Source organism: Polistes canadensis, unplaced genomic scaffold (assembly GCF_001313835.1).
Source record: "Polistes canadensis isolate GaletaPanama2010 unplaced genomic scaffold, ASM131383v1 scaffold_183, whole genome shotgun sequence".
NCBI classification, from domain to species: Eukaryota; Metazoa; Arthropoda; class Insecta; order Hymenoptera; family Vespidae; genus Polistes; species Polistes canadensis.
In genome coordinates this window covers 227,059-254,200 of record NW_014569730.1, presented here as the reverse complement: position 1 = coordinate 254,200, position 27,142 = coordinate 227,059, and the positions used below count along the sequence as shown (strand labels likewise).

Genomic DNA, 27,142 nt, shown 5'->3' with positions numbered 1-27,142 from the left:
AGATTCTAAGATACGGCCGTTTTTTACCCTTTTTTACCCTTTTTCTCAAAAATCTCCTGATCCAATTGCAAAAAAATTWGCACCATTCGATTCAGCGTCGTCGAATTACCATTATATCAAGTTTTTGGCCGGGTGCTCAAAAAGTCGGCACTTTGCCTCTTATTGACTGGACTACTTAATAAGCCGAACATATATAATAAGCATTCCGGCGCGCCCGGAATGTGGATTTTCTATATGGTAGTTTTTCGTTGGGCCGCGGTGGGTGCGCGTCCGTTCATCTCTATGCATGCACGTAGGTAAGTATTGCATACGTATTTATACGGACGGAGCGGAGGTTGCTCCTGCCGTCCGAGAGGCGGATCAAACTTTCACATCGTGCCTAGTAATATCTGCTAACGTTGTCATAGTTCGCGGATTGTGCGCGCGTATTATTTTCGCGCAACGAAGCTTCAGCCGGTGTCGAGTTACGCATCGCTTTTAACCGTTATGTCAGAATTTGTCGCATAACTCGAGAAAGCAATAGATGAAATTCGATCGATCGATGGATCCTTTAGATTCGAATAAATAACTCTTACTACCACATTTTCCGTTTGCATCTTTCTACTATTGGATAAATGAAGTAGCAAATGAATAAATAAAACAATTGGGTAATCTTCGCTCGCTAATCCCATAAGCGATGTTGAAAATGCCGTAAACGTCTATTAACTTTCTCTGCGGTAGAATAAAAATGCGTGAGAAAACGCGCAAACGCGCGCATTCGTCGAGCGATCATCGGGAAAAAACAACGTGTGCGGTTTCACTTCGGTGAAACTCGTTGCGTCGATGAACTCCGTGAAGGCTCGCTCGTGCGACCCTGCCACCCGTTCCAGAAACCTTTGCACGCTTCGCTTTAAGCCTGCGCTTTAAGCCTGCACTTGCTCCTTACGAAATCTACAAAGAAATCGTCGATTTAGTACGATCCGTGTTTTATTAAAAGCGGCTCTTTTTAATATTAGCGCGGTTTTTTCATTTACTCGACTATTGTACTCTTTACTGGCGAATGCGCTTTTTATTACGTAAATAAGTTCTTCTCGAGGCTTCGCCGAAGATCTCGAGAGTTGAGGAGAAACGTTCTTCGGGGAGATACGAATAAAGCTCCCGAGTAAATCCGATAAGAGTATAAAAGAGAATCGATCCCGTAGGAGGGCACGAATTTCTCGTTGAAATCGTAGCTAGAAACTTAGTAGGAAGAGAGAGAGAGAGAGAGAGAGAGAGAGAGAGAGAGAGAGAGAAAGTAAGATGGAAGATGAGTTTTTAGGAAGCGCCATTGTTTTCCAGGTCGTTTGGACCTACGGCAAATCCGAGGATCGAGAAAACGCGAGGCGAAAAAAGGAGGAGGTTTTCTCCCCGACTTTGGTCTAGAGAGGCCTTCGTACTAGACGGTATAGTATTTCGTTACTCGGTGGTCACGCGACACCCCCTCGATGCAGAGCGAGTGAGAGCGAACGCGAGTACCAAGGCAACGTGTTGTGCGCCGGATAAGCACCGTCGTGCAGTGCCGCGCACGCCCGATCGAACGCTTTCGTGCAAGTTCGCGCGTGGGCGGTCGAATCCGTACGCGTTCGTTCTCCTTCGGCTTAACTCGGCCAGGGCTCGGCCGAACTCGCACGGACTCGGCCAACCTCGGCCAACCTCGGGCGCGCTCGTTCCTCCGAACGAGCGGCTGCGACTGCGAACGTTGTCGTGAGTCACGGTCCGGGGTCAGTCCGCCGTACGATCGTTGCACTGAATGGAAGGACGCGCGCGCGTGTGTTACTGTGCGATCACGTGAAAGGAACCGATACTTTTTTCTTCTCCTTCTTCTATTTCTACATTTCTACGTTTTTATTCGAGTCTTCTATTCCTTTCCTTCCTCTTTTCACTTCATCTTTTAATATTTATCTCTTTAACCTCTTCCCTTGTCGTCGCCGCGTCATCGCTTTGTGTCGTCTTTTATATATCGTCGTTACGTCGTCGTTGTCGTCGTCGTTGTCGCTGTCGCTGTCGTTGTTGTCGTTGTCGTTGTCGTTTTCGCCGTCGTCATCGTATCGTCGTTGTCGTCTCTTTATCTCGAAAGGAATACAGTGCGATTGAAGAAATAAAAAAAGTCGTTGCAACACGGTGTTATGAAAAGTGTAATAAGTGTGAATGTGAAAAAGATCGGATAGTAGGATCAATTTCTACGTGTTTCTTCGAGGGATAATGTTCAGCCTTGTCGACCAGAGGGACGTTTGGCTAATTCGGAGAGAGACGAGAGTTAGCGAGGAACGCAGGAACGCGTGACAGGTAACGTTTTCTCTTGAATGTGTCGCCTCCTAGCAAGGCCGTTAAAATAGGTATTTGTATTTTGTACGGAGCCAATCGACGAGTAAAAGATGGATGCATTTATCCTTTTCGACTGTTCCTTGAAAACGTTCGATCAACGTTTCGATTAACGTTCGAAATAATATCCCTTTCGGCGGTCGAACGTTTCGAAGCTTTTGAATGATTCTTGGAAGGCGATCGCTCCCCCCCCCCCATGTTTGCGCTCCGCTCGCATCGCGTGCCCCGCGGCCGACATTTTTATACGAAATCCGGTTCGAATGCGATACACTACTGAGAGGCGTCAACGCTGTGACACGTAAATTTTATCTCACGATTTAGATAGAAGGTAAATATTCTTGCTTCTTGGCTATACAAAAGAACATAGAGTAATAATAGCGTAGCAGCAGCCTAGTGTTGTCGGTTAAACGAATTTTCCGACTTGTCTTTGAAAATTTTCCTCCTGGATTGTCTAGCGACTTTAATAGTTAGGCTATCGATAATTTTCAATCTCGAAACAGGAAATTCCATGGGAGTGATCGATGATGAAAAAGATGATCGCGTTGTGTAATGTGGCATGCGAGTTAGGAACGGAGAAGCCAGTTAGGTTGTTCTTCCTCTCTCGCAGCGAGAAGAGGGGGCGTTCTCTTTTATTTTTTGACCTCGAGCCACGATCTCTTGACCGCTTTAGACTCAAAGGTGCCGTCATCCTCCAATATCCATCCTACATTACAATGTTCCTTTAGGATTGCAGTGTTTTTTTTCAATTCTATCTAATACTATCGAAAGAAGAGCTTAGACACGATTGAACAAGTTTAGGCAAGCTTGGACAAGCTGGGCTTCCTTCGACGTTTCACACGGCAAGAACAAATACACGAAGAAGAGAACACAAAGCACTCGTTTCATTCGCTTATCGTTCGTACGACGATATGAAATGTATAACCCATCATTAGTAACGAATATTATCAAAATAAAATATAAAACGCTGTCTCTTTCTCTCTCTCCTTTCTTTTCCATTTTTTTCTATTTTTTGATTATTCTTACCTCGTTATTACCACATCGTGCAGTTTCCATCCAGCATCCAATGAAATTTTACGGCGTTCATTTTGAATTCGTTCGCTTTAAAGTGTATAGCATCGTTTTTCAAATCTTCCGACCGAATTCTCTTTCTCCCTACCTAGTTTTTGTTTGTAGATTATTTTTGCAAGTATATGTTCCCATGAATATCGCTCTATTTTTTAAAACGCGAAACGGCAACCGAGCGTGAGTTGCTCGTTCCTGAAGTTCTTCGCATTAAACTCTACTTCTGTTTGTCTCTCTCTCTCTCTCTCTCTCTCTCTCTCTCTCTCTCTCTCTCTCTCTTTGCCCCGCTCTCTTCCTTTCTCTTTCCCTTTCCTTTCCTTTCCCTTCGTTTTAGCTAGCTCCCTGGTCTATATTCCAGCGAGTGGTCATGGAAATGCGAAGCTTACCGTAAGATGGATACGCCGAGTTTCGTTATGGGTCTTTTGTCTCTCCCATGTAAATGTCGACGGTGGTATTCATAACGCCCCGTTAGCCCGACCATCCTCGTTTGTCCTTTCATTTTCGCGCGAACGATGGAGACGCGAAGCGCCCTACTCTAAACTTTCCATCGCCTTTGATTCCCTTCGCGCAAGTTTAACTTTACTATGTGTGAGCGTAAGCGTATGCGTCGACGTCTTTAATATTAATTAAGTATCCATTGTGTAACCGGCAGCAACAATGTTGTTTTCGCAGAAACTCCTCCCCTTTGTCAACTCTTTGTCATTGCGCGAACATCATTATAACGAGCTTGGAATTTCTTCAATGAAATTGTCATTTGATTCATAAGCCATGTGTAGTTACGATTAAACTCGTGCGCATTTAAAGAGAAACAATTTTGGCTCGAAAACCAGATATACCAGGCTATACAGTAGTTAGGCTATCGGGAATTTTTACGTAAATACTAAAATATATATCAGCTCGATTTCGAGTAATGTCTCATTAGTCAGAGGATGATTTCATCCATTCGATTTCTAACAATGGAATTCCGTGCGATCGAACTCGAAGTAAAACACGATTCGAGATAAAAAGGAGTCCGATAAGTTTGAGTATTATCGTTTGCCGATCGCGGTGCAGTCCTCGTCGCTTTCTCTCTCGTGACTTGGGTTTGTTTATTCTACCCTAGAGAGTAGAGAGTGTTCGCGACGGATAATCGCCAACGGATCCCATCCTTGGCGAATCTTCTTTGCGAGACTTTCCGTAGACGCCATTTTTGATTTTCGCGACAAGTTTATACTTTCCTATCGACTTTACCGTACGTGCGCTTTTCGATCGAGTTTTCTTTAATAAACTTATGTCAATACGTTCGAGTATTTCTTTTCGAATCATCAGCAAACAAAATGGAAAAGTCGAAAATTTGAAGTTGCGAGCGAGCGATTATTCAACGGAAAGAAAGGACGGCCTAGCAACTGTGACGTGTAAAGCATGCGTCCGGAGTCGAAATTCATTGTACGTCAAGTCGTTCTACGTTAGGCGGAAAGACACGTTCATACATACATATATATGTATAATATATACTACGTATATACTAGACGCGTATGCGGTACTTAAATACGCGTGGGGTGGCTGAGTGGACGTAGGAGAGAGAAAAAGATAGAAGAAAAGGTATGAATGGGCTAATCAATTTTCAGACGCACGACCTGCAACGAAACCAACAATGTATGAACGATGTACCTAAACTATTTGATTACTTTAAGATCGCATGTACGTCTAGCTTTAATCATTTTTACAAAACATTTCTATTCTAATTCAACCGATTTTATTTTATTTCCCTTGTTTATTATAAGTTGGTTTTTTTACGCAAATAACATACATATACATGTATATTTTAGGAAGTAATTCTCGCATCGAGACAAAGTTCTATAACGCTTGCTTGATTCGTTCAAATAAACGACGACTATGCTTTCTTTTCTCTCTCTCTCTCTCTCTCTCTCTCTCTCTCTCTCTACATTATCTTAGAAGTAAGGGGATTGTAGGGGATTGTAAGGGGAAAGTAAGCCAAGGGCGAACACGAGAAGGAGAAATAGAGATAAAGATAGAAATTTAATTTTAATAACGCTCCGCGCTCGGAAATCATCGTCTAACTAAGAAAATGATTTACATTTATTTACTCGAACTCTCGTGTTTCACAAATAGTTGGATGCAAAAGATTTTCGTGAAATTCAGAAAGAAGAAATATGCGTAAATGTGCTCTCGCGTAAATGTGTTCTCGCGAGTCTATCGAGACAGGAATTCGATGTTGAACAAATACTGTTTTGTTTTTTGTAAATAACATTATCCATCGTAAAATAACGAAGCGATCGATCGGTCTTGCCGAGTCGTTGACTAATCGTCTTATTAACTCGACGTAAATGCGAACCGTTCGCGCGATAAAATTAGAAGGACGACTTCCGAGAAATAGACAGAGATGGAAAAAGAGGAAGGAAGTCGGGTTAGGTGAGCGGTACTCGTTTACCCATGAAATTCTTGCGTACGCGAGCTGCATAGGAAGATAAAAGAGAGATCCGATCTTATCTTTTGTTATCGGGAGCTGGCATAGATTATCGCGCGAATGATTCAGTGTCCATTCGCTCCCAAGGTGCCTTGGCCTCGACTCGAGCAACCTTTGGATAGGTCTATGTTTGCGACCGTCGGGCCAAAGCGATTACAACTTTATCGATCCAAAGCCATCCGTTTCCACAAATCTAGTTTTTGACTTTTCTCGCGATGGACCGATAGTTATGAAAACGATATTATCCGGCTGGGCCTGCTGAAATTCTCCGAAAATTCATTTTCGAGAGAAAACATTTCCTAGGAGAAAAGCTCAAGTACGAGCAAGAGAAGGAGAAAGAGAAAGAGAGAGGAATTTCGGTCAGCCGGTTTCGTATTTTGACGGTGACTCTAAGAGAGAATTCCAACGACGTGGGTATCGCCTACGTGACTCGACTCGACGATTAAGTGTGAGACGTTTTTTGACCGAGTACTAATCGCTAGGTACATCGATTCTGTAAGTAAGTACGTACTTGTGAATATATACGAGTATTCTCATCTCTTTCTATATCTGTTTATCTATAAATAATATTATCTTATGTTCAATAGATTCAATTGAAATATCAAGGAAATTTATTCTCTACGATTTAGATTCAGTCTATATTTCTCTTTCTCTCTATCTTCGATGACTTAACATTGGTATTTTCCAAACAAAATCTGACGAACACGACCTTATTTCGTAACTAGTTTGAAATGAAACGAGGGAGAGAAAGAGAGAGAGAGAGAGAGAGAGAGAGGCAGGGGGAGAAAAAAGAGATTTGAAGCTAGTTCTAGCCTTACTAGAGTAGCATCAGAATAGTACATTGGTTGTACTAGGGCGGAAGGAGGACTGGAAATTAACGCGAACCCGATCCTTCCGCGTAATCACCGAATTCCAAGGCTTTCAATGCGTCTCATGAATATTCATACCATTTACGTAAGCCAAGAAGACCCCGCCTTCTCTCTCCCTCTGCCCCTCTCTCCCTCTCTCGATCTTAATTTTAATCGTTCCAAAATCTCTTCTCCTCAAAAGAAAGAGACAATTCGATCGAAGTATTTAATAGTCGAGATAAGATCAAGATACGTAAGAATCGGGATAAGATCGGTCGTTTGCGATCTAGAACTCTGATCGGTCTCCCTTAGATCTATTCGATAAATAATAATCATTGCGGTCTACAAATTCCACTTACGTCTCGATGGCGATTCCTTTATATACACTTATTACACCTTTACTTCTGCCGACGGAGATGGAAAGAAAGAAAGAGAGAGATAGGTCATTAATCTTGGAAGGAATCGAGCGAGCTACAAGTGGTTTGACATTCGAACTATTCTGCTTGCTCATCCTCCAAGGAAGAAGAAAATGAAATAGGTAATCGTTCGTTTTTAGTCTAATCGATTAGCGTTCTCCTTCGACATCGATGTGAAACAACTTTCCGTGCACCGTGATATTTCAAATTCGATGCGTTCCGAGCTGACTTTTTGAAGATCGAAGGAACGTGCAAAGTCAAATTAGTTCACGGCGAGTCGTATTAGCTTTTTCTTTGGTCTTTTATCTATCTTCTTTTACCCCCTTCAGTTCGATTCTCTCTCTCTCTCCTCGTCATTATCGAGCCTTTGTCTTTCTTCTTGGAACTCGTTTAGAACGGAACGGTTCGCCCCTCTCGCACCTACTCTGCTTGCCCCTACGTTGCTGCCGTTGCCTCGTACCTCGAAGCCCCAAGATCGCATTCCTCTGCTTTCGTGTAGCTGCGACCGGTGGTCCTCCAGTCGATTTCGAGCGGCCTTCGCGAGTCTCTTCGAATCGTTAATTGCTCTCGTAAACACTCACCGTTCTTTGAGTAATCGTTTCTTCGAGTTAAACTATCCCACAATTGTTTCCACAATTTCTTTTCAACACGGCTTTCTGTTTTATTCCCCCTTCTCGTTTATTTTGTTCCCAAGGCAAAACAAGTTTTTTTTCGATATGTAGACAAAAAGTAGATATTTAAATACTAAATTCGTTGATCCGTTGAAATAGTCTATCGATTCTCCGGCAGCACCGATTCGTTTCCGATGCAGTCGGCAAAGGACGGGAAAGGAAAGATGAAAGAGAAGAAAAGACTAGTCCGGCAGTGAGTTACGTAGAGAGAACGGTTGCTGCTCGGGATGCTGCTCGGATGGTCTCCCCTTCCATCGAGCAACTCCCAGCCTAGTTCGTGTCTCGTGCCTTCACCCTCCTCGTAATAACGGTCCACCGTTTTACAGCTGGTCGACTCCTTTATTCGAGGATCCACGTGGATGGCAGAGGGGATCCGTGGGGCTATTCGACGTCAGAATTTCTCCTCTGCGGTGGCCTGGAAGGAGACTGCGATGGGGTGGGAGGGAGAGAGGACTCCATCGTTGTGCAATTTCTCCGGCGTAGCCGAGCCAAGGCCGTTTTATCGCTTGGATAAAGTGTAGACATACGACCCGAGGAAGGCGAAACAGAGAATGTGTCGCGTGTAAAGCTGGAAGAAACTCCTCCCCTGGTTTCGAATCTCTTGCTTTCGATCTCTACTTCCCTCGTCCCACCTTCCTCCTTTCTCGCTTGATTAACAACGTGTGAAATTCCCTCCTCCTCTCTAGACCAAGTGCCAATCTTCTTTTCTGTTTCTTATCTATCTCTCTATCCGTGTCTCTCTTTCTCTTCTTCTTTTCATTTCGTTTTAGATCAACTATACCAATTATACAAATTATATTACGGCAAAGATCATTATTATGGAATCGATAGTATGTTCGTTTACACAGTAGGAACGTCTTTTCTTTTCTAACACTTGGAAAATCTTTCCTTTCCGATATTAACGAAGAAATAAAATTCATGTTCGCTATTTTAGGTGGGGGGGGGAGGGAGGGGGAGAGAAAGATAGGAAAGACAAAGTACTAGAAGGAGAACATCGCATGCAGATGCTATCGTGCGCCGACAGCCAAAATTGGATCGAATAAATCCTGAGTTTATTGTCTCGAGCTTGGGAGAGCTTCTTCTCTGTCTCTCTCTCTTTTGAATAAGTAAGAAGAAAACGTTGTCTCGAATTTTCGTGCCGAGTAACGTCGTAAGAATCTGCTGCTTCTTCTCCAAGGAAAAAAGAAATCGCGAGTTAGGATCGCTAATAATTCATTTTCAAGGAGCCTATCTTTGTCGCATCGGACTGCAACAAGAGTCGTAGAAATTTTCTTTTCTCAATTATCTCCGATGATAATTTCGTGAAAAATGATTCTTTTGATTCGTAAAGGATTGCAGTGCCGCCGAGATCTCTTGGGAACGTTGATACATTAGATTTTGTAAATAACTTAAATCTCTGTACACATTCAATGTTCATGCAGATGTTTGTTGTAGATTTCTTCGTGCGTCATCGACTCGTTTAAAGAATCATTCGTTCAATTATCGCAGTTGATAATTAGAAAAAGTTTAGCTCACGAAAAGAACTGCGCGTAATCTCCACCTCCATCATCGTCCTCATCATCATCGTCGTCACGACTTATTTTCGCTGGTAACTCGATCGCGCTTATTGTTCTTTCGTAGCGCATACGTGTGCGCTACTGGGTGTTCCGAAAGAGATAGATACCAGAAAGAGGTGATACGGAAGGTAATTTCCAAGGAAAAACTTATGTCTTATGCTTTGCCGACATAAATAATAGTAGGTATAAAAAGTGTACCAGTCACGCTTATCTTTCTTTCGGTTTGCCGAGTTTCATGCTAGTTGCGAGTCTTTTACAATTAGTCGAGGATCTAGAGTACAGAAAGGAGGTGACAAGAAAATGGAAGGAAGCGTTCGGACAGTGTTCTGTCGGACGACGGATTCTCGAGCGGAAGTTAGTGCCAACGAAGACTAGACACTGGCTCATCCAGCGAGTGATAGAAAAATATACGACGATATACAGCTACATTTGAAAATCGTCGGTTAAAAAAGCAATGTTGCGCAGCGGCATTGGCGTCTCGCATCGTAATGAGAATTTTGAGCGATACGTGCAGGAGATGTGATCATTGGTATAACTTGGGCATTACCGACGACGATGCGATACGATTTATGCTTACGAATGATGTTCCCGCTGCATTGTTCCCGCTTGCGTTCGCCCGACCATGATTAATCGGCCTCGTTTTGCGTAGGAGAGAGTCGCGCGCGTCTTTCCGTTTGGAAAAGAGATTTATTAGCCGGCCGCGACGGAATACGATGGAAGTCGTAATCGTCATTAATCATTTTACCTCGCGGGGAGGTGTTTTTTTCAAAGACAACGCGACCAAACGTATTATCATCGTTATAACGGGAAATAAGAAATTTCGGAGCATACAAAAAGTCGCAAATGCGTGGCCGTTCTCTCCTCGATCGATCCTCCAATTACTTAAGACGTTTCTTTATTCGCTTTTTCTCAAATTTCGTATATTTTCTTTGGGACCGACTCGAGTTTCGATGAGTGACTGTAAGTGGAATAACCGTGGTATATCGGGCGTAACTTTAGCGAAACGCCACAAAGAGTTCCGATAATACGGGTCATTACGGTAACTGCTGCCTACCGGGGCAATTTTCAATTTTCTTCACCCTTACTTTCCTCTCCCTTTTCTTCTTATTATTTCTTCTCGCGGTAGCCACCCGTCTGATCATTGCCTCGCTTTTTGCCCTTTGAATTTTCGCTTTTACTCTCCATGTTTTTCTTTTTTCTCGACAATGAGAAAATGATGAAGAATGAGATAAAGAAATGGTCGTTTGCCCGGCGAGTCTCTCCTTTTTTTTTCCAAACGAATTGAGATCCTTGTTCGATCCTTAACGATATTTCAACATTTTTCATTGATTATACTCGTCGTAAATTATTAATCGACGTGCTGCATAAATATACGTGTTTCTCCCGACTCGATCATTTATTCAGAACAAGTAAACCAAGAATCGTATATTCCAATGTATACTTTGGAGCAAAAATTCTCTCTTTTTCTATACCTATATATATATATAAACGCGCGAGCAATACGCAACGGGACGATATCGTTGAAACTAGAAACGTATTAATTATCTCATCGGGGAACCATTGATCTCTGTTAGCCGTTAGCGCGACAAGCATATTCGTACGTAATACTTTTGAATGGTTTATCGTTAAACGTGATCGACGAGGTAGAGTACACGCAGAGCCACTTTGTCGCCTGGTTGCTTCCTTTCGCGTTGAAAAACGAAGCGGCTTCGGTTTATCCATCGTTGATCGTCCTCATAATTTCCCTCGAAACTATCGTGTCTCGAGCCTTTTCGTGTTTAGATAACATATCTCTCTCCTCCTTCCTATTCTTCTCTTTCCTTTATTATCACGTAATAAAATGTGGCTAACGCATTTTTGCGACGACGAATATTGCTCGTTTTACGTAACGCATCTACGTACGGGATATATACATGAGCTTTCGAACTGTAAAAGGAAAGAAAATGTAAATAGAGAGAGAGAGAGAGAGAGAGAGAGAGAGAGAATAAATGGCTCGTAATTTTTGGAAAAGAAACATCTTATTATCACGGATGACATCCGCGTGTTCGCTTTCGCCTAATAACTTGGCACGCCTTTCTTTTTTCGAGCATTCATTCCGCAAGAACGTCGGAGAAATCGGATGTCCTAACTCTTTGCAGGAATATTAAAGCACCGTCGCGTGTCGTCGATCGGATGTTTTTGATTTATTTCGTCGATATTTTCCTATTTTAGATGAATTATTTTTTATTTGGAAAAAAGAACAAGCGATCTCTGTTAGATGATAGGAGATAGATATTGCGAGCCTCAGATATTTATTCCGTATGCAAATGAATCGTGCAACGATAACACTCGGATGTATATGCAAAAGATCTCTCTCGTCGTATTAACCCCGTCGTTCTTCTTACGTCATTCGATTAAAGCCGAAGAAACCGTTTATATTATATATTTTTATATATTTCTTTTTTCTCAGCTTTTCTTCTTCTTAGAAGATAGTAGTTTCGCGAAGACGAGAGGGTTTGCGTTATCGATCTTCCAAGAAGATATTTCACCTCACCTTGGCACGCCTCGAGCGAGAGATTAAAAGTTTATACAGTAGATATGTACGTACGCGTGCGTATTCGTAAGTAAGTGCAACGATGTTTTGTATTTTTTGTTCGCGGTACGGGTTCTCGCTTTAGAAAAATCGATTCGATCGGAGCGTTGTGATTTTAGAGAGATATCATTGAGAATGCCGCGTTTTTATAATTGTTAATTTAGGATTTGTATTTGTTCTAGGACGTTACAACACGTTGAACATCTTATTTTGTCGTTGGGTCGCATTAGAAATCATTACTTAGTTGGATCGTAAGTCTTGCCAGTAGGGGTGTTGGAAAATACTCGCTGTTGGAACGAACTTTACGACCTCTTTTTGGGTTAACGAAGCCTTACTCGCGTCGAGCGGATACGGTTTAAAGGTAAACGCCACTCGAGAAAACTTTCAAACGTTCCTTCGCCAATCGGAACACCATGTATATATTACATATATATGCAAATTACGTATGCACGCCACTACATGCAAACTCGAAAAGTCCTTATTATTTTCTCTCTCTACGTATAGGATAATAGTTAATAAGAGGAATGCAAGGAACATTCGCAGATGCTGCTAGTTTCTCCTTCCGTCGGAGCATGTTAATTAACGGTTAATCTTTTCTTCTTTGTTGTTTTCCTATGCGCTTTGTCATGAAAATTGTCGAGTAATATTTATTTAGTTTATTTTCTAACATGAATTACTCTTGCACCGTCGTTTTGTTCGTTTAATGTAAGATCTCTTTTCGTCTTTCTTATTCTCTTGCAGCGTGTATAACGCGCTCGCGCTATTAAATCTAAGTGGCTTAAGGCCTCAAAGTTCGCCTCGTGCCAATAAAAAGTGGATGAAATTACATTGGCCCGGCTCTGCTGCTGCCGGTGGACGATCTCTCGGCGGCTTTCTTCTACTCTCTCCCTACCATTCTACGATTTTTCCTTTTCCGTGCTTTTCACGTTAGAAAATGTGATAAGAGATAAGAACGTTACGTTACTTCCGACCTTCCGATTTCTTTTCATTGCTATCAGCTTTTTCTACGCAGATAGGTCAAAAGTTCCAAGCCGATGTTTTAAAGTCTACGAACTTTTGGTGCCCTGCCCTCCCTTTATCGATTTAGTACTTTTCATAATAATTTCTAGAGCCGATCATCATTTTCGCTTATTATTCAATATTGTTTATTTTTTATCGGAAATCTTTCTCCGATCCTCATTGGGATATAATATCGAATTTATGAAAATAAATTTTATAAAACGGGTATTGTTATGGAAGCGAATGAAAACAAAAAATCAACTTCGGCTCTCGAATAAAGCTACAAAGTATAACCGTATGGGTATTAATTAAACGGGCTGAATTTTAGAAGTTATTTATCGCGGGTTGCGTTTAGTCTTTTAATAAAACACTATTCGCCGAAAGGCGACAGATTAAAATGAATTGAAAATGAATTGGGAGTGAATTGAAAATGAATTGAAAATGAATTTAAATATTCGAAATACGCAAGTAGGTACATAAATGCATACGTAGGTATTGTATACATACGTATATCGTATATATTATATCTTCGTATTTGCTATGTTATAAATGAGGAAAAATGTTATAAATGGAAAGGACGAAGGTTCTCGAATGCCTCCTCATTCGAGGATAACGCGACGTCATCGATTCGAGATCGAATCCGGCTTTCCACTCCGTCGCTCATTAAGATACCCCTTGCGCATGGCCTTTTGTTCGCTTACGAGGACGATAATTACCTCGACGTGCGACGTTATCTCGCGTATGAATCATGCTAACCCTGACGTAACGCGTGCTTACTCGTGATTTGACATTGTGATGCATTTAGGAAGCTAGCTACGGTGTATCATCTCAGACAAAGTGCAAATTGCTTCAACTCGTCCGACAAACCTAAATTCCTTCTCTCTAGTATTTTTCTTTATTTTACCTAATCGCTTCAATATACTTTTCTAGCATTTATTCCGTACATTTTTTTCTATAATGATTCAAGACAAAAAGATGAGTTAACTATTCTAAAAAGAGATTATATCTCGAAGGCGCTTACGTAGATGCTTGGCTATTGCGTGTGCAATATCCATGAGAGAATACAATGAATCAAACGGAAAATACAAAAGAAAAAGAAAATTTGTGCGAAGGTGGGGTTGATTTTTCTTTTTCCTTTGAGCTTCGGACGGAAAAACAAGGGGGGTGGTGGGGCGTACGGTGTCTTTAGTCTTTATCTTTTATTTCACGAGGCTCGACGTTTTTTCCGTATAAATCCTTCAATTACTCGGCACGGCAAAGTCGGTAAAAGTAGTCGAGGAAAATAAGGGTTGGACGCGGCGAACGGACGTCGTCGTAGTCTTGGAAAACTTCGTTTCGCCGCCAGGACGACGGCTTTAAGTGATTTATAATCAAAACTGGATTAGGTTGGATGGAAAAGCCTTACGGTGCTCTTGTTCTTCCCCTTGGTCCCCCTCTTTTGCCCTATCTAGCCAGTACTCGAGCTGCTCTATGCGAAGAAACGAGCGACGCTGATTTCAAAGTCTTCCGACCACCATAAAAGTATGCGCTTACGGTGGTGTAAGCGGTACAACCATTTTTCTTCTTTTATTTCAATATCAAAGAACAAAATATATTTTCCATTATTACAGTGTAAAGCTAAGCATTACTTTTACTTTTTGAACTGAATTTTTTAACGTATGCACGCGTACATAGTTATTCGAGATAAAAAAAGGTAAGTTTAATTGCAGGATCAAAAGCAGGACGATTAATAGTAACCGGCTTAATTGGTGACAAAGTATTATTACTTTATCGATAATCGATCGGTTACGCGAGCCACGAGGGCTTCAGCCTCTCCCCTCATTCCATTATAAAACCATGAACCTTCGGGCAGCTCTGATTAATGTAACAAGATCTCGTGTTTTCTCGTGTTCTCTCTTCTTCTTTCTTTCTCTCCATTACGTTACGTTTAAATTTCATCTTCCTTCTTCCAGTTTTTATTTTAGAAAGGCAAAAAATGGAGCAACAGAGAAAAGCGAGTAGAAATAGATGTTATTATTTACGACTTTTCTCTCCGTCTCCCTGGAGGAAACTGCAAGCTCGTTTAAAATAGTCTACGATAAACATTCCGTAGAAGAAAAACAATGGAGCCGCGAACCGTCGCTTTTCGCGCGAGACCCATCTATTATTTCTTCCTCCTTTCTTGCCACCTTACCTCCTCCTCCTTACCTTGCTAGTTTTCCCAACGAAAGTGCAAACTTCGACTCTCTTTCTTTTTGTTCGAAGCCATCTTATGTCAATGCTCCTTTTATTAAACCCGAAGCATGCGACGAAACATGTTTGCGTAAGAATATTGAAAAGCCAGGGTGCGTCCTAATTTCGAATGTCATTCGAGTGGACTATTCGCGAGAGAGAAATCGCGAGAGACTCCATTTGAAATTCAATTCGCTATCCTAAATACAGACGTTCACGGAGCGTTCTTCTTTCCATCTTGCTCTTGGTCACGCGTTAAAGGCTTTCTCTCTCTCTCTCTTAGGGACTCGGCTTACCGGAGTTCCCACGGTACGGTAGCCGAGATCTGAGTTGCTTTTACCTCCTAGACCAGAGTTAGCAAGTCCTTCCTTTTGGAAGAGCACATAGTATATAAGGCACTTTTTCGAATAATGCAAACACATGCGATCTTTAAGTTCGATTCGTCGAATTGTCCTTGTCTCCCTACTGTTTCCATGTTGCAAAGCCTCTGCAAATAATCGATCGTCGCCGCCAATCCCGAGTTTTCTTCTTCGAAAAGGCTCGATATAGGCAAACAAACGCGGCGCTCTCTCTCCCTTTTAATGCTAGTTCAAGCTACGCGAGTTTTGAAACTTGCGGAGCCAGGATTATGTTTGTAGAAAGGCTGGGGTGCAATGGTGGTGGTGGTGCAATTATTTCGTCCCGACGGTATCCTTTGTCCGCGGGACAACGTGCGCCCGTGTTTGTGGGTCGTGCGTTTTCGACTATCCGTTGGGTTTTGTCGCCTGCTCCTTACCCCCCGCTCGGTGCAGCATATCGAACTACGAGGAGGGTGCTTTATAGCGTTCCTTCCCTCTTGCGCACGCACGACACTCGCAACGTCCAAGTACGCGTGAACCTCTCTATCTAAGCATCGGTTTAAGCGAACCCCAAAGCTTCGATGGTTGGAGACCCTCGGGGCTTTCGGGGTCTACACTAAAATATAGGAGAAACTTAACGCGGCGGCGGGCAACGAGCTTACGTTCCGAACAGGGAGAGAATTTAGCTCCATCTTTCTTCTACGCCCCCTGGTCCTTTTCAAATTGTCTCGCAGCTTCTTGCGGCTCTTTTAAGTACGCGCCTGGAAAAACATCTGCTCTTTAGCCTTTGACGAACTTGTTTCGATGATCTTTGCAAAATGGAACAATTTTCCAGAGAAATATTTCAGAGAAGTTTTAGCGAGAGTTAACATCGTGTACGTACGTCAGGAGCTATCGATCGGTTAGCGGATTTGCGAAAAGTTTCCATTAAGCGGAAACACGTGGCTCAAGCATTACGTCAGCATTATACTTCGAGCTGGACCCTGTTCTCGTTACTTTCACATTAGCGCTCGCTTAGATAGCCAACCGTGCGGGACTAGCCTTTCCTTCCTAATACAACCTATTGGAACGAACGAACCTTCCTTTATTTATATTTTATTATTTATTGTTTCCACAGCTAAAATGGATATAAATATATATGCCTCTTTTCGAATATCGATCCTTTGAAACGTCTTTCAACGAACCAGCCAGCCAGCTAGCCAGCCAGCCAACCAACCAACCAACCAGCCAGCCAGCCAGCCAGCCAACCAACGAACGAACGAAATAGAAGAAAAAATCTATCCTCGTGCGATTCGCATTCCGTTGGTCCGTAATCGGTCGCTTTAATCATTCTACGAATTAACGATCCACGGCAACAGCAGCGAGCACGATATTTAATTGGAAAACTCGATAGTGTCCTCCCATTTGGAATTCGTTTAATTCATATATGAAGGATAAATGAATATGGGGATACTCTCGCGTTGCTCGTCACCGTGGAAACGGTGCCTATGCGTTCCTCGCGTATTCATGAAACAACTGGGAAAGGACGTTCAAAAAATCATACTCTACCAAATCAACGCGTCTATATATATGTACATATTTACGTGTTTAAGCCTAAAACTATTATCCACAAGTAGTAGGCATATTCCTACGAAACTCGATTAACTTTAACAACCAAATTTGTTTTACTTCTTCTAAAGTTAAATCGGAATCTAGAAAATATAGGTTAAGACGAAAGATGATCAGAGAACTGAAAGTTCCGAGTATACAGTAACAGGAGCAACTTGCTAATTGCCACGAAATTATTCAATAGAGTGGCGATGGTGGGCACCGAGGAGGCGAGTCACGGCCCTGCCACGGACTCTCTCCGACCGTATTCTCCTACTCTCCTAACTCGTACTTCCAACTCGCCTACCTTTAACAAGTTGGACGACACACGTGTGCTTCTCTCTCTCTCTCTCTCTCTGTCTTTCTCTTTCTTTTGCTATGCCTCCATCGTCATCGTAGGTACCTACCTACCCGGTTCTATTTGTCTCTGTCACCAGTAAATGGCCTTTACCGAGCATCGAGTCTCTCCTTTTTCCTCCCCCTCCTTCTTTTCCGTTTCTTCTGCTTCTCTTTCGTTCATTTTATTTCTCTCTCGGTCGAGCACAAGTCGACACTTAATTTCGTTTGTTATCCGGAAATAAATAAAACGTCTTTCTTATGTAACTTTCTTTACATTCCAGTTTGTATTTATTTTTCTTCGATATATTTCATCTCTCTCTTGTGTTTTGATCGACGCTCGAGATATATTGCATATGCAACCAGCCGCCGAGCGAATACGAAAGTGCATTCGACTTTGCTCGATGAATTGAAACGAGAGTCGGTAAATACACGTATGTACGTATAAATACGTAGCAAGCAACCTGTGGCCAATGAATACCTCCTCGCGAATGAAAAGAAAATTTCAATTATCGTTCATTGTGTTAGAATATGTGCGTTTCAAGTCAAAGTAATTTAGAAATAAAAAAATAAAACGTGGATAAAGGAAGCGTTGGAGGAGGTACTTTTACAACCCCCGTTACGGTAGACGTGCGTGCATGCTCGATTTGCGACGGCCATCTTACACACGCGCATAAACGCACACATACTCGCAGACGTTTATGGTTGAGCGTGTTACTCGCAAAGAACGTGAGTACATTCCTCCTGTCCTCTCGGAACTCTCTTCGTTCCAACCTACGCTACGTCATTCCCTCGATTCTTATCGCCTCGACAATAAAAACTTTGCAAACGCCAAGCGAACCTTCCTTCTATTTTCTTTCTTTTTTATTTTCTTACCGCAGTTTGCGACAACTTTTTCAAACGAGGACGTACAAGGAGTTCAACTGTATTAATACGAGGATTTTCTTTTTTTCCTTTTATTAACTCTTTTTTAGTCAAATTATATATATGATTACGCGTTAGGAAAACTCGGAGAAGACTCGTTTAGGATGGTCGGTTGGTAGCTCGTCGCTTTAGGTGCATGCTTAACAATTCTGAGTTCCCAGGTTCGAGTCTGACCACCGGATGAATAATATCCCCTCGTGTTGTGGCATTTTTTCGCTTTCGAAAATACGAGTTGTATAACACCCCGACATGTTGTTTTTCAAATGTGTTGGATAAATTGCAACTCGTAGATTAATATTTGCGTCTGAATTGCCCTGTATTAGTGTATGCTTTATCTAATACAGTTTCCTATAAGACGACAAATGCTCCATTTGTTTTTGTTTTTTTTTTTTTTTTCATTTTATCTCTTCTCCCAATTCATTTCGTACGGAGACATAAATGTAAAATGGCGGAACGAAGATGTTCGGGTTAGTTTTGATCGGAAAAGCGCGGAAAGCGATGAATGGCTGAGAGAGTTTAAGAAAGCAGATAAAAGTTGATCGGTAATAAAACGGACGGCGAATGTTCGGACTCTCGAGAATATACCGAAGAAGAAATCGTCGACGTTATAAAACGTAAAAGGAGTGAGATGTTGGGACACCAACCCGTCTGGGTGCTCTTCTTCTCGTACCTTCGGAAGATTGTTTAAACTCATTAACGATTGTTTAACTCGTTAAAGACTCATTAGTGCCTCGAACTCGTCGGACCGCTGGAGAATTTGCTCTCTCTCTCTCTCTCTCTCTCTCTCTCTCTCTCTCTCTCTCTCTCTNTCTCTCTCTCTCTCTCTCTCTCTCTCTCTCTCTCTCTCTCTTCTCGTTTTTTCATCGAGCAAGCCTTTCCTTTTCTTCCGTGCTTTATTACAAGTAAATTAATCCAAGTTTTCTCGCGGAAGGCTAGTTTTCCGCTTAATTGTTTATCGACGAACGATAAGAATTGTCGCGATGCGATAAGTAAGTATTGCCGAGTTAAGAAGAAAATAAATAGGTAGATACTTAGATAAGCAGATTAATAGACAGAGAGAAAGAGAGATAAAAAAAAGGTTTTAGTTCGGTTTAAAGTAAAATAAGCTCTACCTTTGGAGTAGGTATAAAGGGTATAACTCTCGTTTAGTTCGTGTATCCGTTTAAAATCCTGCCCGTGGAAGTTTTCACGACAGTTTTTATCTACGGACCATTTACTTAATGAGAAATCAGGAGAGAGAGCAGAAAGCTACGAAAGAGCGGAAAGATTTAAAGGGATCTTTTCCTTTTCCTCTTCTTTTTCCTATCTTTTCCTTGTCCTTTTTCTACGCTTTTCTCGCCTTCTATCTATCCGTTCATTTTTCAAGAAAGAAATCGCACCGAACCAAGTTTGTCCGTCGTGTTTCTCCTCCAAAGAAGCCTGGCGCGGTCAAAGAAAGAGGGGAGGAATAATGCGCGACAAAGACGTGCCGCTATTTCTACCTATCTCTTTCGTCTCATTAAAGACGACGTCTGATTCGTCCTACGTTCGATCCTTTCCAGTAAACCTCTAGTACAAACCTTTGCTATCCCGTTGAACTTGCTTTTTTTTTACTTTGTTCTATTTCTCTTCAAAGCAACTCTCGGCGCTTGTTTTCTCCTTACGCTCGCTTTATAATTTCTCCTTTCTCCATTAAGGGTAAGCAACGATGGTAGCGGGTGTCCATTAGTTGAGTATTTACGGTTCTCTCGAGGAATAGTACGCGTAGAGGAACGATAAACGTACAATAGAGAAGAAAGAATACAGAGAGGAAAACAGTCGTAGGTAGGTGTCATCGTCGTCCCTTCCTCCGATTAAACGTGCTCGACCGCATCCAACTATGTTCTTTTATTTGGACGAACTTTATCTCTTTAAAGGTGTTTTTCGCTTGCGAAAACGCCCCCCTCCTCCTCCTCATCACCGTTCCGCCTTCCATGCACGTTCGGCTAATTTGGCCGTTCGAAAGACCTATTTAAATTCCAGCTCCTCGTAACTTTCTCTCTCCTTCTCCTAGAAAGGAAAGTTTCATTTCTTTTCTCTTAAATCGAACTTACTATTCCAGTAACTTTTTAAAATTCTTAGGACGAACGTCGTCGTCTGCCTAGCTTCTTTTCCTTTTTTTCCTTTATTTTCTTTGATTTCACTTGTTCCTTTTCGATTTGATCTTCCTAACGAGAGGATTCGAGTCGCGACCTCTTTCTCTTTCTCTTATTAGATATAATGTGCATATATTTATATAATTGGATCGAGAAATGGTTACCTAAATACCTCTTGCAAAGTATTTCTATTTAACATAGTTCCCGTTGAAAAAGATCGAACGACGATGATAAATAAAATGTATTTATTTCTCTCGGATGATTATTCTTATCTCGTCGAAGCATCGTAGGCACTTTGTATTCGATTATCGCTCGTTATTACATATTTACACACACACACCTACTAAGGTGTCTAATCATTTTCATTCCTCCTTCTAATTAGGTATTCAAATGACTGCGTATAGGAAGGAGGGGGAAAAAAAAGGAAACGAGTCAGGGATCGTGGTATGAAAATTTATCGCGTCTAAAGTATCTCGACGTCGTTAATCTATCATTTCAGGTTCGTTTAATGTTTGGCTAGCAACACTTGGAAGGCTGGAATAATTTTTCGTAGCATCGTTCTCTCTTTGTAGCCCGTCCGTGCTGCTCGCGTTAACATTCTCGTTAGGCTAAGATCGCGATCGGATCGCGAATGTATCGCGGCTCGTAAACCGTCGCGGCAATTAAGACTCTCGTTAATTATAGTTTTAACCTACATAAAGGTGGCGCGTTGCTACTTCATAATGGGAAGAAAAGTGTATACAAGCGTACGGCACGTTCCTAACTTAACCCCGTCGTCGTAATCTCTTCTTTGCGCGGGTGACAGAGTTCCCGATACTTATCTCTTCCCCACGTTGGATAGGTGCCACGATCTAGTTCCTTTGTCTTGGTCGCCGATCATTACGTTTTCCACTTATTTATAAAGAGGAGCTACGATTATCGAAATAAACCCCTTCCCTGGCTTCTCCGATGGCCGACAAGCTTTCCGTTTCTCCAGCTCCCGTTTTCCAGAAGAAAGAAAAGAAAAGTTTTCCTCGACGATTGGAGTACCCGCACCACGTGCCTTATTCTTTCTTTGGATATTTTTCGCAGAGCTCGCAGAAAATCGGGCCTTTCATTTCCCTAAAAGAGTCGATAGCTGATATTCCTTCGCTCGATAAATTCTCTATCTATAATACTCTTTTTCCGCGTCAGAGTTTTGCTCCTTTCGGGTCACGAAATCCTACTTGAATTTTCTCCTACGCGGAGGAGAGTTCTCGCTGACGCGATAGTAATTATCTGTTAGATATCTCGTCTTGCTTTTGTTTAATCTCGATCGAAGAAAGGATTACCGGTGTGTTGTAAACCTTGTCAATGGATGCCAGCCGAAAGAGTTTCTCGATTCCAAATCAAACTTTATATTATTTATCGATTTGGCATTGTTGGAAAATGCGTTCGACGAATTTCTCTATTCGTTAATATTCCGATTATAAATGCATGCGATTGTTAATTACAAATCTAAATAAATCTCGCGCTACGATACACAGATACTACCTATAATATCGTTATTTGTTGGCTGAAAAATAATATACGTGCATTATTGACATGATTAATAAAAAAATCATGCCCCGCGTACCTTCATAATCGATAATTAAACGGGCAACATAATAATGTTTTATTATATTTTCAGGTCGTTAATCGGATCAATCCGATAAACGTGAATAATTGATATGAAAGATGATGGAAAGGTGTGAGGGCGGACTTTAATACATATTCGATTTTTGATTGTTTCAGGGCTGGGCGAGGCTCTTGGAAGAGTCCGCCTCCGCCGGAAGGGCCCTGTAACTCCCTTTGCAGGGAGGAGGAAGCAGCGGAGGAGGAGGAGGAGAAAAATCGCGACGACCAGGATCCGAATAGATAGTAAAATAGAATGGTAGTCTTCCCGGGCGAGGGTGGGGTCGATGCGGTCGCGGCGGCATCCGCGAGGACGATGGGAGGGATGATTTTCGGATCGTCGTCCAACAGACAAATCCGAGTGTTGTTGGCGATCCTGGTGATATTGGCGCCGCGATTGCCGAGCGCTCGTTCTACGCCAGCTGACATAGTGCAAAGGTTTCACGATAGCATAGTCGAGCGTATGAATCATTTGGTGGTGGACAAGAACACGGGTCGGGTATACGTAGGGGCGGTCAATCGTTTGTATCAACTCTCGCCGGATTTGAATCCAGTGGTGCAGGTTGTGACGGGCCCGCAGGGGGACTCGACCTTTTGCTCGATGATCGACTGTCCGCAAGAGACGCTCAAGAAGCCGGTGGACAACGTCAACAAGGCCTTGGTCATCGACTACACGACGACCCGTCTCATCTCTTGCGGCATATTGTTTCAGGGAATGTGTACTGTGCGGAATCTTCACAATATATCGGACGTCGTGCAAGAGGTTCGCGAGGCGGTAGTCGCGAACAATCCGACGGCCTCGACGGTAGCTTTCATAGCGCCGGGTCCACCGAACCCCCCGGTTTCTCAGGTTATGTACGTAGGAGTTACGTTTACTGGGAACTCGCCGTACAGATCCGAAGTACCTGCCGTTAGTTCGAGGTCCTTGGACAAGGACAAGATGTTGAACATCGCGGAAACCGCGGTCACGACCGGTACCAGGATGTATGTAAATTCGCTCTCCCGCGAACGGTACCCCATCAATTACATTTACGGGTTCAGCAGCGGCGGCTTCAGTTACTTTCTCACGACGCAAATGAAGAACACCGACACCGCGATTTACATATCGAAGCTCGTCCGGGTCTGCCACGACGACGAGCACTATTATTCCTACTCGGAGATACCGATCAACTGCACCAGCGACGTCAAGATCTACAATCTGGTGCAGGCGGCTTACGTCGGTAAAGCCGGCTCCGTTTTAGCCGGCGATCTCGGCATAACCGCTCAGGACGACGTCCTCTTCGCCGTTTTCGCGGAGAGCAACGGCACCAGCAGCGACGAACCGAATCCCCTCTCGGCGCTCTGCGTATATTCCCTCAAAGCTATCAGGAGGAAGTTCATGACCAATATACAGAAATGCTTTACTGGCGAAGGACAACGCGGATTGGAGTTTATCTCGCCGAGTCACAAGTGCATATCAACGGTGAGTACTGACATTTTTGTTCCTTTACGGCATTTAAAACAAACAAAAAAGAATAAAATAGGGCCGAAAAAGACGAGTCGTAAATCAATAGTCGCGCAGTAGTCGTCGGACGTATGTGGGAGGTAGGCGGGAGGTAGGCGGGAGGTAGGCGGGTAGCGGGGCACATCCGTATTTACGTAACAGGTGGTATCGAAGAGCACGAAAGAGATGGGGAAATACACGTAGGAGAGGAGGAAGCCACGTTCTCTTGCAGATTCGTCGGCGAACAAAAAGAAAGGAAGGAAGAGAAGAGAGAGAGGCCGTTTCGCGCGCGTGCACTTTCCTTTTCGTTTGGTTTCTTTATACGTACCTCTACCTTTTTCTTTCCCCTTTCCCAACTCACACACAGATCTACTTCGTTCTTTCTCTCCTTTATCTCTGGACACGGCGTTTTCCTAACGCTCCCTTTCCCTCTTTTTTTGCTCGGCCCTACAATTTTCATTTTATTTCGTTCTATTCTCTTAAAGAATTTTTCCGATCCGAAATTCCCAAGATTGTAGTATTCCAAGAATACGGGCTGGGGAGGAAACGAGAGAAAGAGACGGAGAGAGCGGAGTAAATAAAGAAAAGAGAAGAAGATAAACAAGAAAATGCGTGTAGAAGGATCGAAGGGGTCCTTTGGTCTAGTATTATATAGTGAAACTTTGAAAACGAGCCGAGTTACGAGAAAAAGAGAAGAACATTATCTCGGAGACCAGTGCAAACAATCTTTATCTCCTTTATGGTCTTCCTTATCCGCGTTCTTTCTCCCACCCTTTATTCTCCCTTTTTCCCTTTTTTTTCACGCATTCTCTTATAGCTTCGACATTTTTCTCACCCTTTCCAACGTGAAAAGATCCTTTGTGTCCATCGCATACTTTCTCACCGTTAGATGAGAGGGAGAGAGATGCAGTAGAAAAAGGAAGACGAAGAACCTGTTTGCTTTCGAAAATATAAAGAAATCTTATGGACGCGAACGCGCCAAGAATATCATTTTTCTACCAAGGATGAGATTCGCCTTTATCGTACAACAAAAAGAGAAATTTGTAATATCATTCTTTTTCTCTCCATGCCCCTTTCTTACTTTAGACTCGAAGAAAACTTGTAAATATTAAGACAGAAGAACGCTTCGTTAGGGAAGGACTCTCGCCGAATCGGGAATAATTTATCCTCTTCCTAAGAGAGAGAGAGAGAGAGAGAGAGAGAGAGAGAGAGAGAGAGAGAGAGAGAGAGAGAGAGAGAGAGAGAGAGAGAGAGAGAGAGAGAGAGAGAGAGAGAGGGGTTGGAATGCAGAATGCCGGAAAGGGGAAAGAGCGCGCGGGGTGTCTATTTTTAAGCGGGGGAATGTCGTTTTACTCGGCACTTTGGGAGACGAAATGGTACGAGAAATTCCGCTGGCGTGGCACCCGAAAAAGAAAGAAACGGAGAGAGACAACTGTTTGCTATTAAATATTTTTTTTTTTTTAAATAGAATCGTATATAGATTTTGTCTTTGTTCTCACACGTTCGATTAGATTTTCTTTCGGAGACGCGCGACGTACAAATACAAAAAATCCAATTTCGCAGGCAAGAGAAAATAAAAATGGTGCTACGTCATAGACCTTGAAACGGAACAGCGAAAACTACCGCGACAGGTGTCTCGTTTTTGCCGACTCCATTCATCGAATGGGGAACGCTGTGTATAGGCTGGACCTTCTCATGAATGAACACCGAGAGACGAGTGATCCAATTACTTTGTCCGTCTTTCTCTCTTTCTCTCTCTCTGTCTCTCTCTCTCTCTCTCTCTCTCTCTCTCTCTCTCTCCTTTTACAAAAGATCTATATTTACGTCTTTATTTACGAGTCGTACATTCGAGTAATCCGATCTATAGATATGCAATAAATATTTCTAATAGGTTCGATCATATTTCCTGCCATTTTATTATCGATATTATTACCAAATAAAAAGGAATTAGTAAATCGAGGAGGATGTAAACAGAAATGATAAAAGGTTCCAAGTAAATGTTTCTTTTAAAGATAAGCGTAATTGATATCGGTATTATGGAACTGAAAGTAAGACGGAGAAAGAGAGAAGAGAAATGAGAGGCGGACGAAGCTTCTGTAAACAAACGATATCGTCTACGAACGAGAGCTCGAATTTATTTGCACGAGTCTTAGACGACGAGAATGGAAATTATCTATGTATTTACGTTCGTTAGAGTCGACGACGAGCTTTCACCAAGAATATCTGCTTTTCGCAAAAATCGATTAATGATCCTCCCTCCCTCTCTCTCTCTCTCTCTCTTTGTCTTTTTAGCATGTTCGCGTTAGAGGATCATAAAGCATCATCGACTTACGGTTATTCCTCGCTAATTCGAAAACGAAAGTAAAGCGATCGATTCATTTATAAAAAGTATATTATATAATTATGTAATCTATAGAGTCGTACTTACTAAATATTTCTCCAAGTATTGTATATTATAAAAGTATCTCATGGTAAGTGTTGAAATACTTTCGCAAGTCATTGTATCTATTTGTATATATAAGGCGGGTACGGCGTTTTCCTACCTATTGTATATATATATATCTGCGTACACGGCAATAGGGTGATCAAATAGGAGAACGTTAAACAGGGAAGCTTATTGCGAGTTTCTACGCTCGTCTTCTCTTATCTTTTCTTCGATCGAGAATATCGTTTTACGAATCGCGCACGGAAGGAAACTATTTTATCAACGTATTTCAAATGACGATGAGTAGATTTTCGGTGAGAAGAAAATAAATTTCCCCTTATCGCGTGGTCGTATTTTCGATAGAGTTTTTTTAGTATGCGCTATTTAGATAAAGGCTAAGCTAATAACTAACGGATCTAAAGATATACTAACTATAGTATACATATAGAGGCGTATGTATCTACGCCTATAGAGAAATGAAATCGCGTAGGACTCGTGCATCCGCTAGCTTGGATTCAATTTTTACGTCACAAAAGGATAGCGAGAGAAAAGTTGGAGAAGGGCGAGGTTCGTCATCGGCGGAGACCAACCACCCGTCACGTTCGAGGAAAAACCTATTCGCGCAAATTGGATGGCTTCGCTTCGGTCCCGGCTCGAGCTTTGCAATTAAAAACTTTCGAATGGCGAAAAAAAAGGTCTTTCGCGATGGCTGCTTTCGTCAAAGATTTTTCTCTCGCTCTCTAGTTTTCCCCGTTCTTTTCTTTTCTTATCCTTTGTGCTCGCACTATATGGTAGAGAAAAAAAGGGATAAAGGGCGTGTACTTGGCAGGTACTCGTTCGAGAGTCTTGCAGAGAAAACCACTGTGCGTTTTCAGCTTCGTGCGTTACGTCCATGAAAGGTTTGCCGCCGACTTTCCTCCCTCCGTCCTTTTTCCTTCATTTTCTTTTTTTCCTCGTTACATATTTTTTACCCATTTTTCCGTACCTTATGTTTTTTCTCGAATACGGGAAAAGTGGGGCATCTTCCTATAGGTACTTTGTACGCGATCGATGCGTTTTTTTTCTTTTTTACATCTCTCCTGTAGCCCAGTCAATAAGAGGTGAAGGAAAAACTTTCAGGTAGAAGTTCTCGACAGTTTGATACAAAGGTAATTCGACGTC

The 27,142-nt window shown here is 42.3% G+C and overlaps 1 protein-coding gene across 2 annotated transcripts in view; it reads left to right on the top strand.

Moving 5' to 3' along the window:
• Positions 1-27,142, top strand: part of LOC106789446 (plexin-A4) — a 161,979-nt gene that overhangs the window by 23,271 nt on the left and 111,566 nt on the right. The window contains exons 2-3 of one of the 2 annotated variants that reach the window (XM_014753642.1): positions 1,318-2,304; positions 22,194-23,535. In XM_014753642.1, the coding sequence (XP_014609128.1) occupies positions 22,330-23,535 (1,206 nt within the window). In that variant the 5' untranslated portion in view covers positions 1,318-2,304; positions 22,194-22,329. The remainder of the gene's footprint in view (positions 1-1,317; positions 2,305-22,193; positions 23,536-27,142) is intronic. The other variant, XM_014753641.1, reaches the window with a different exon arrangement.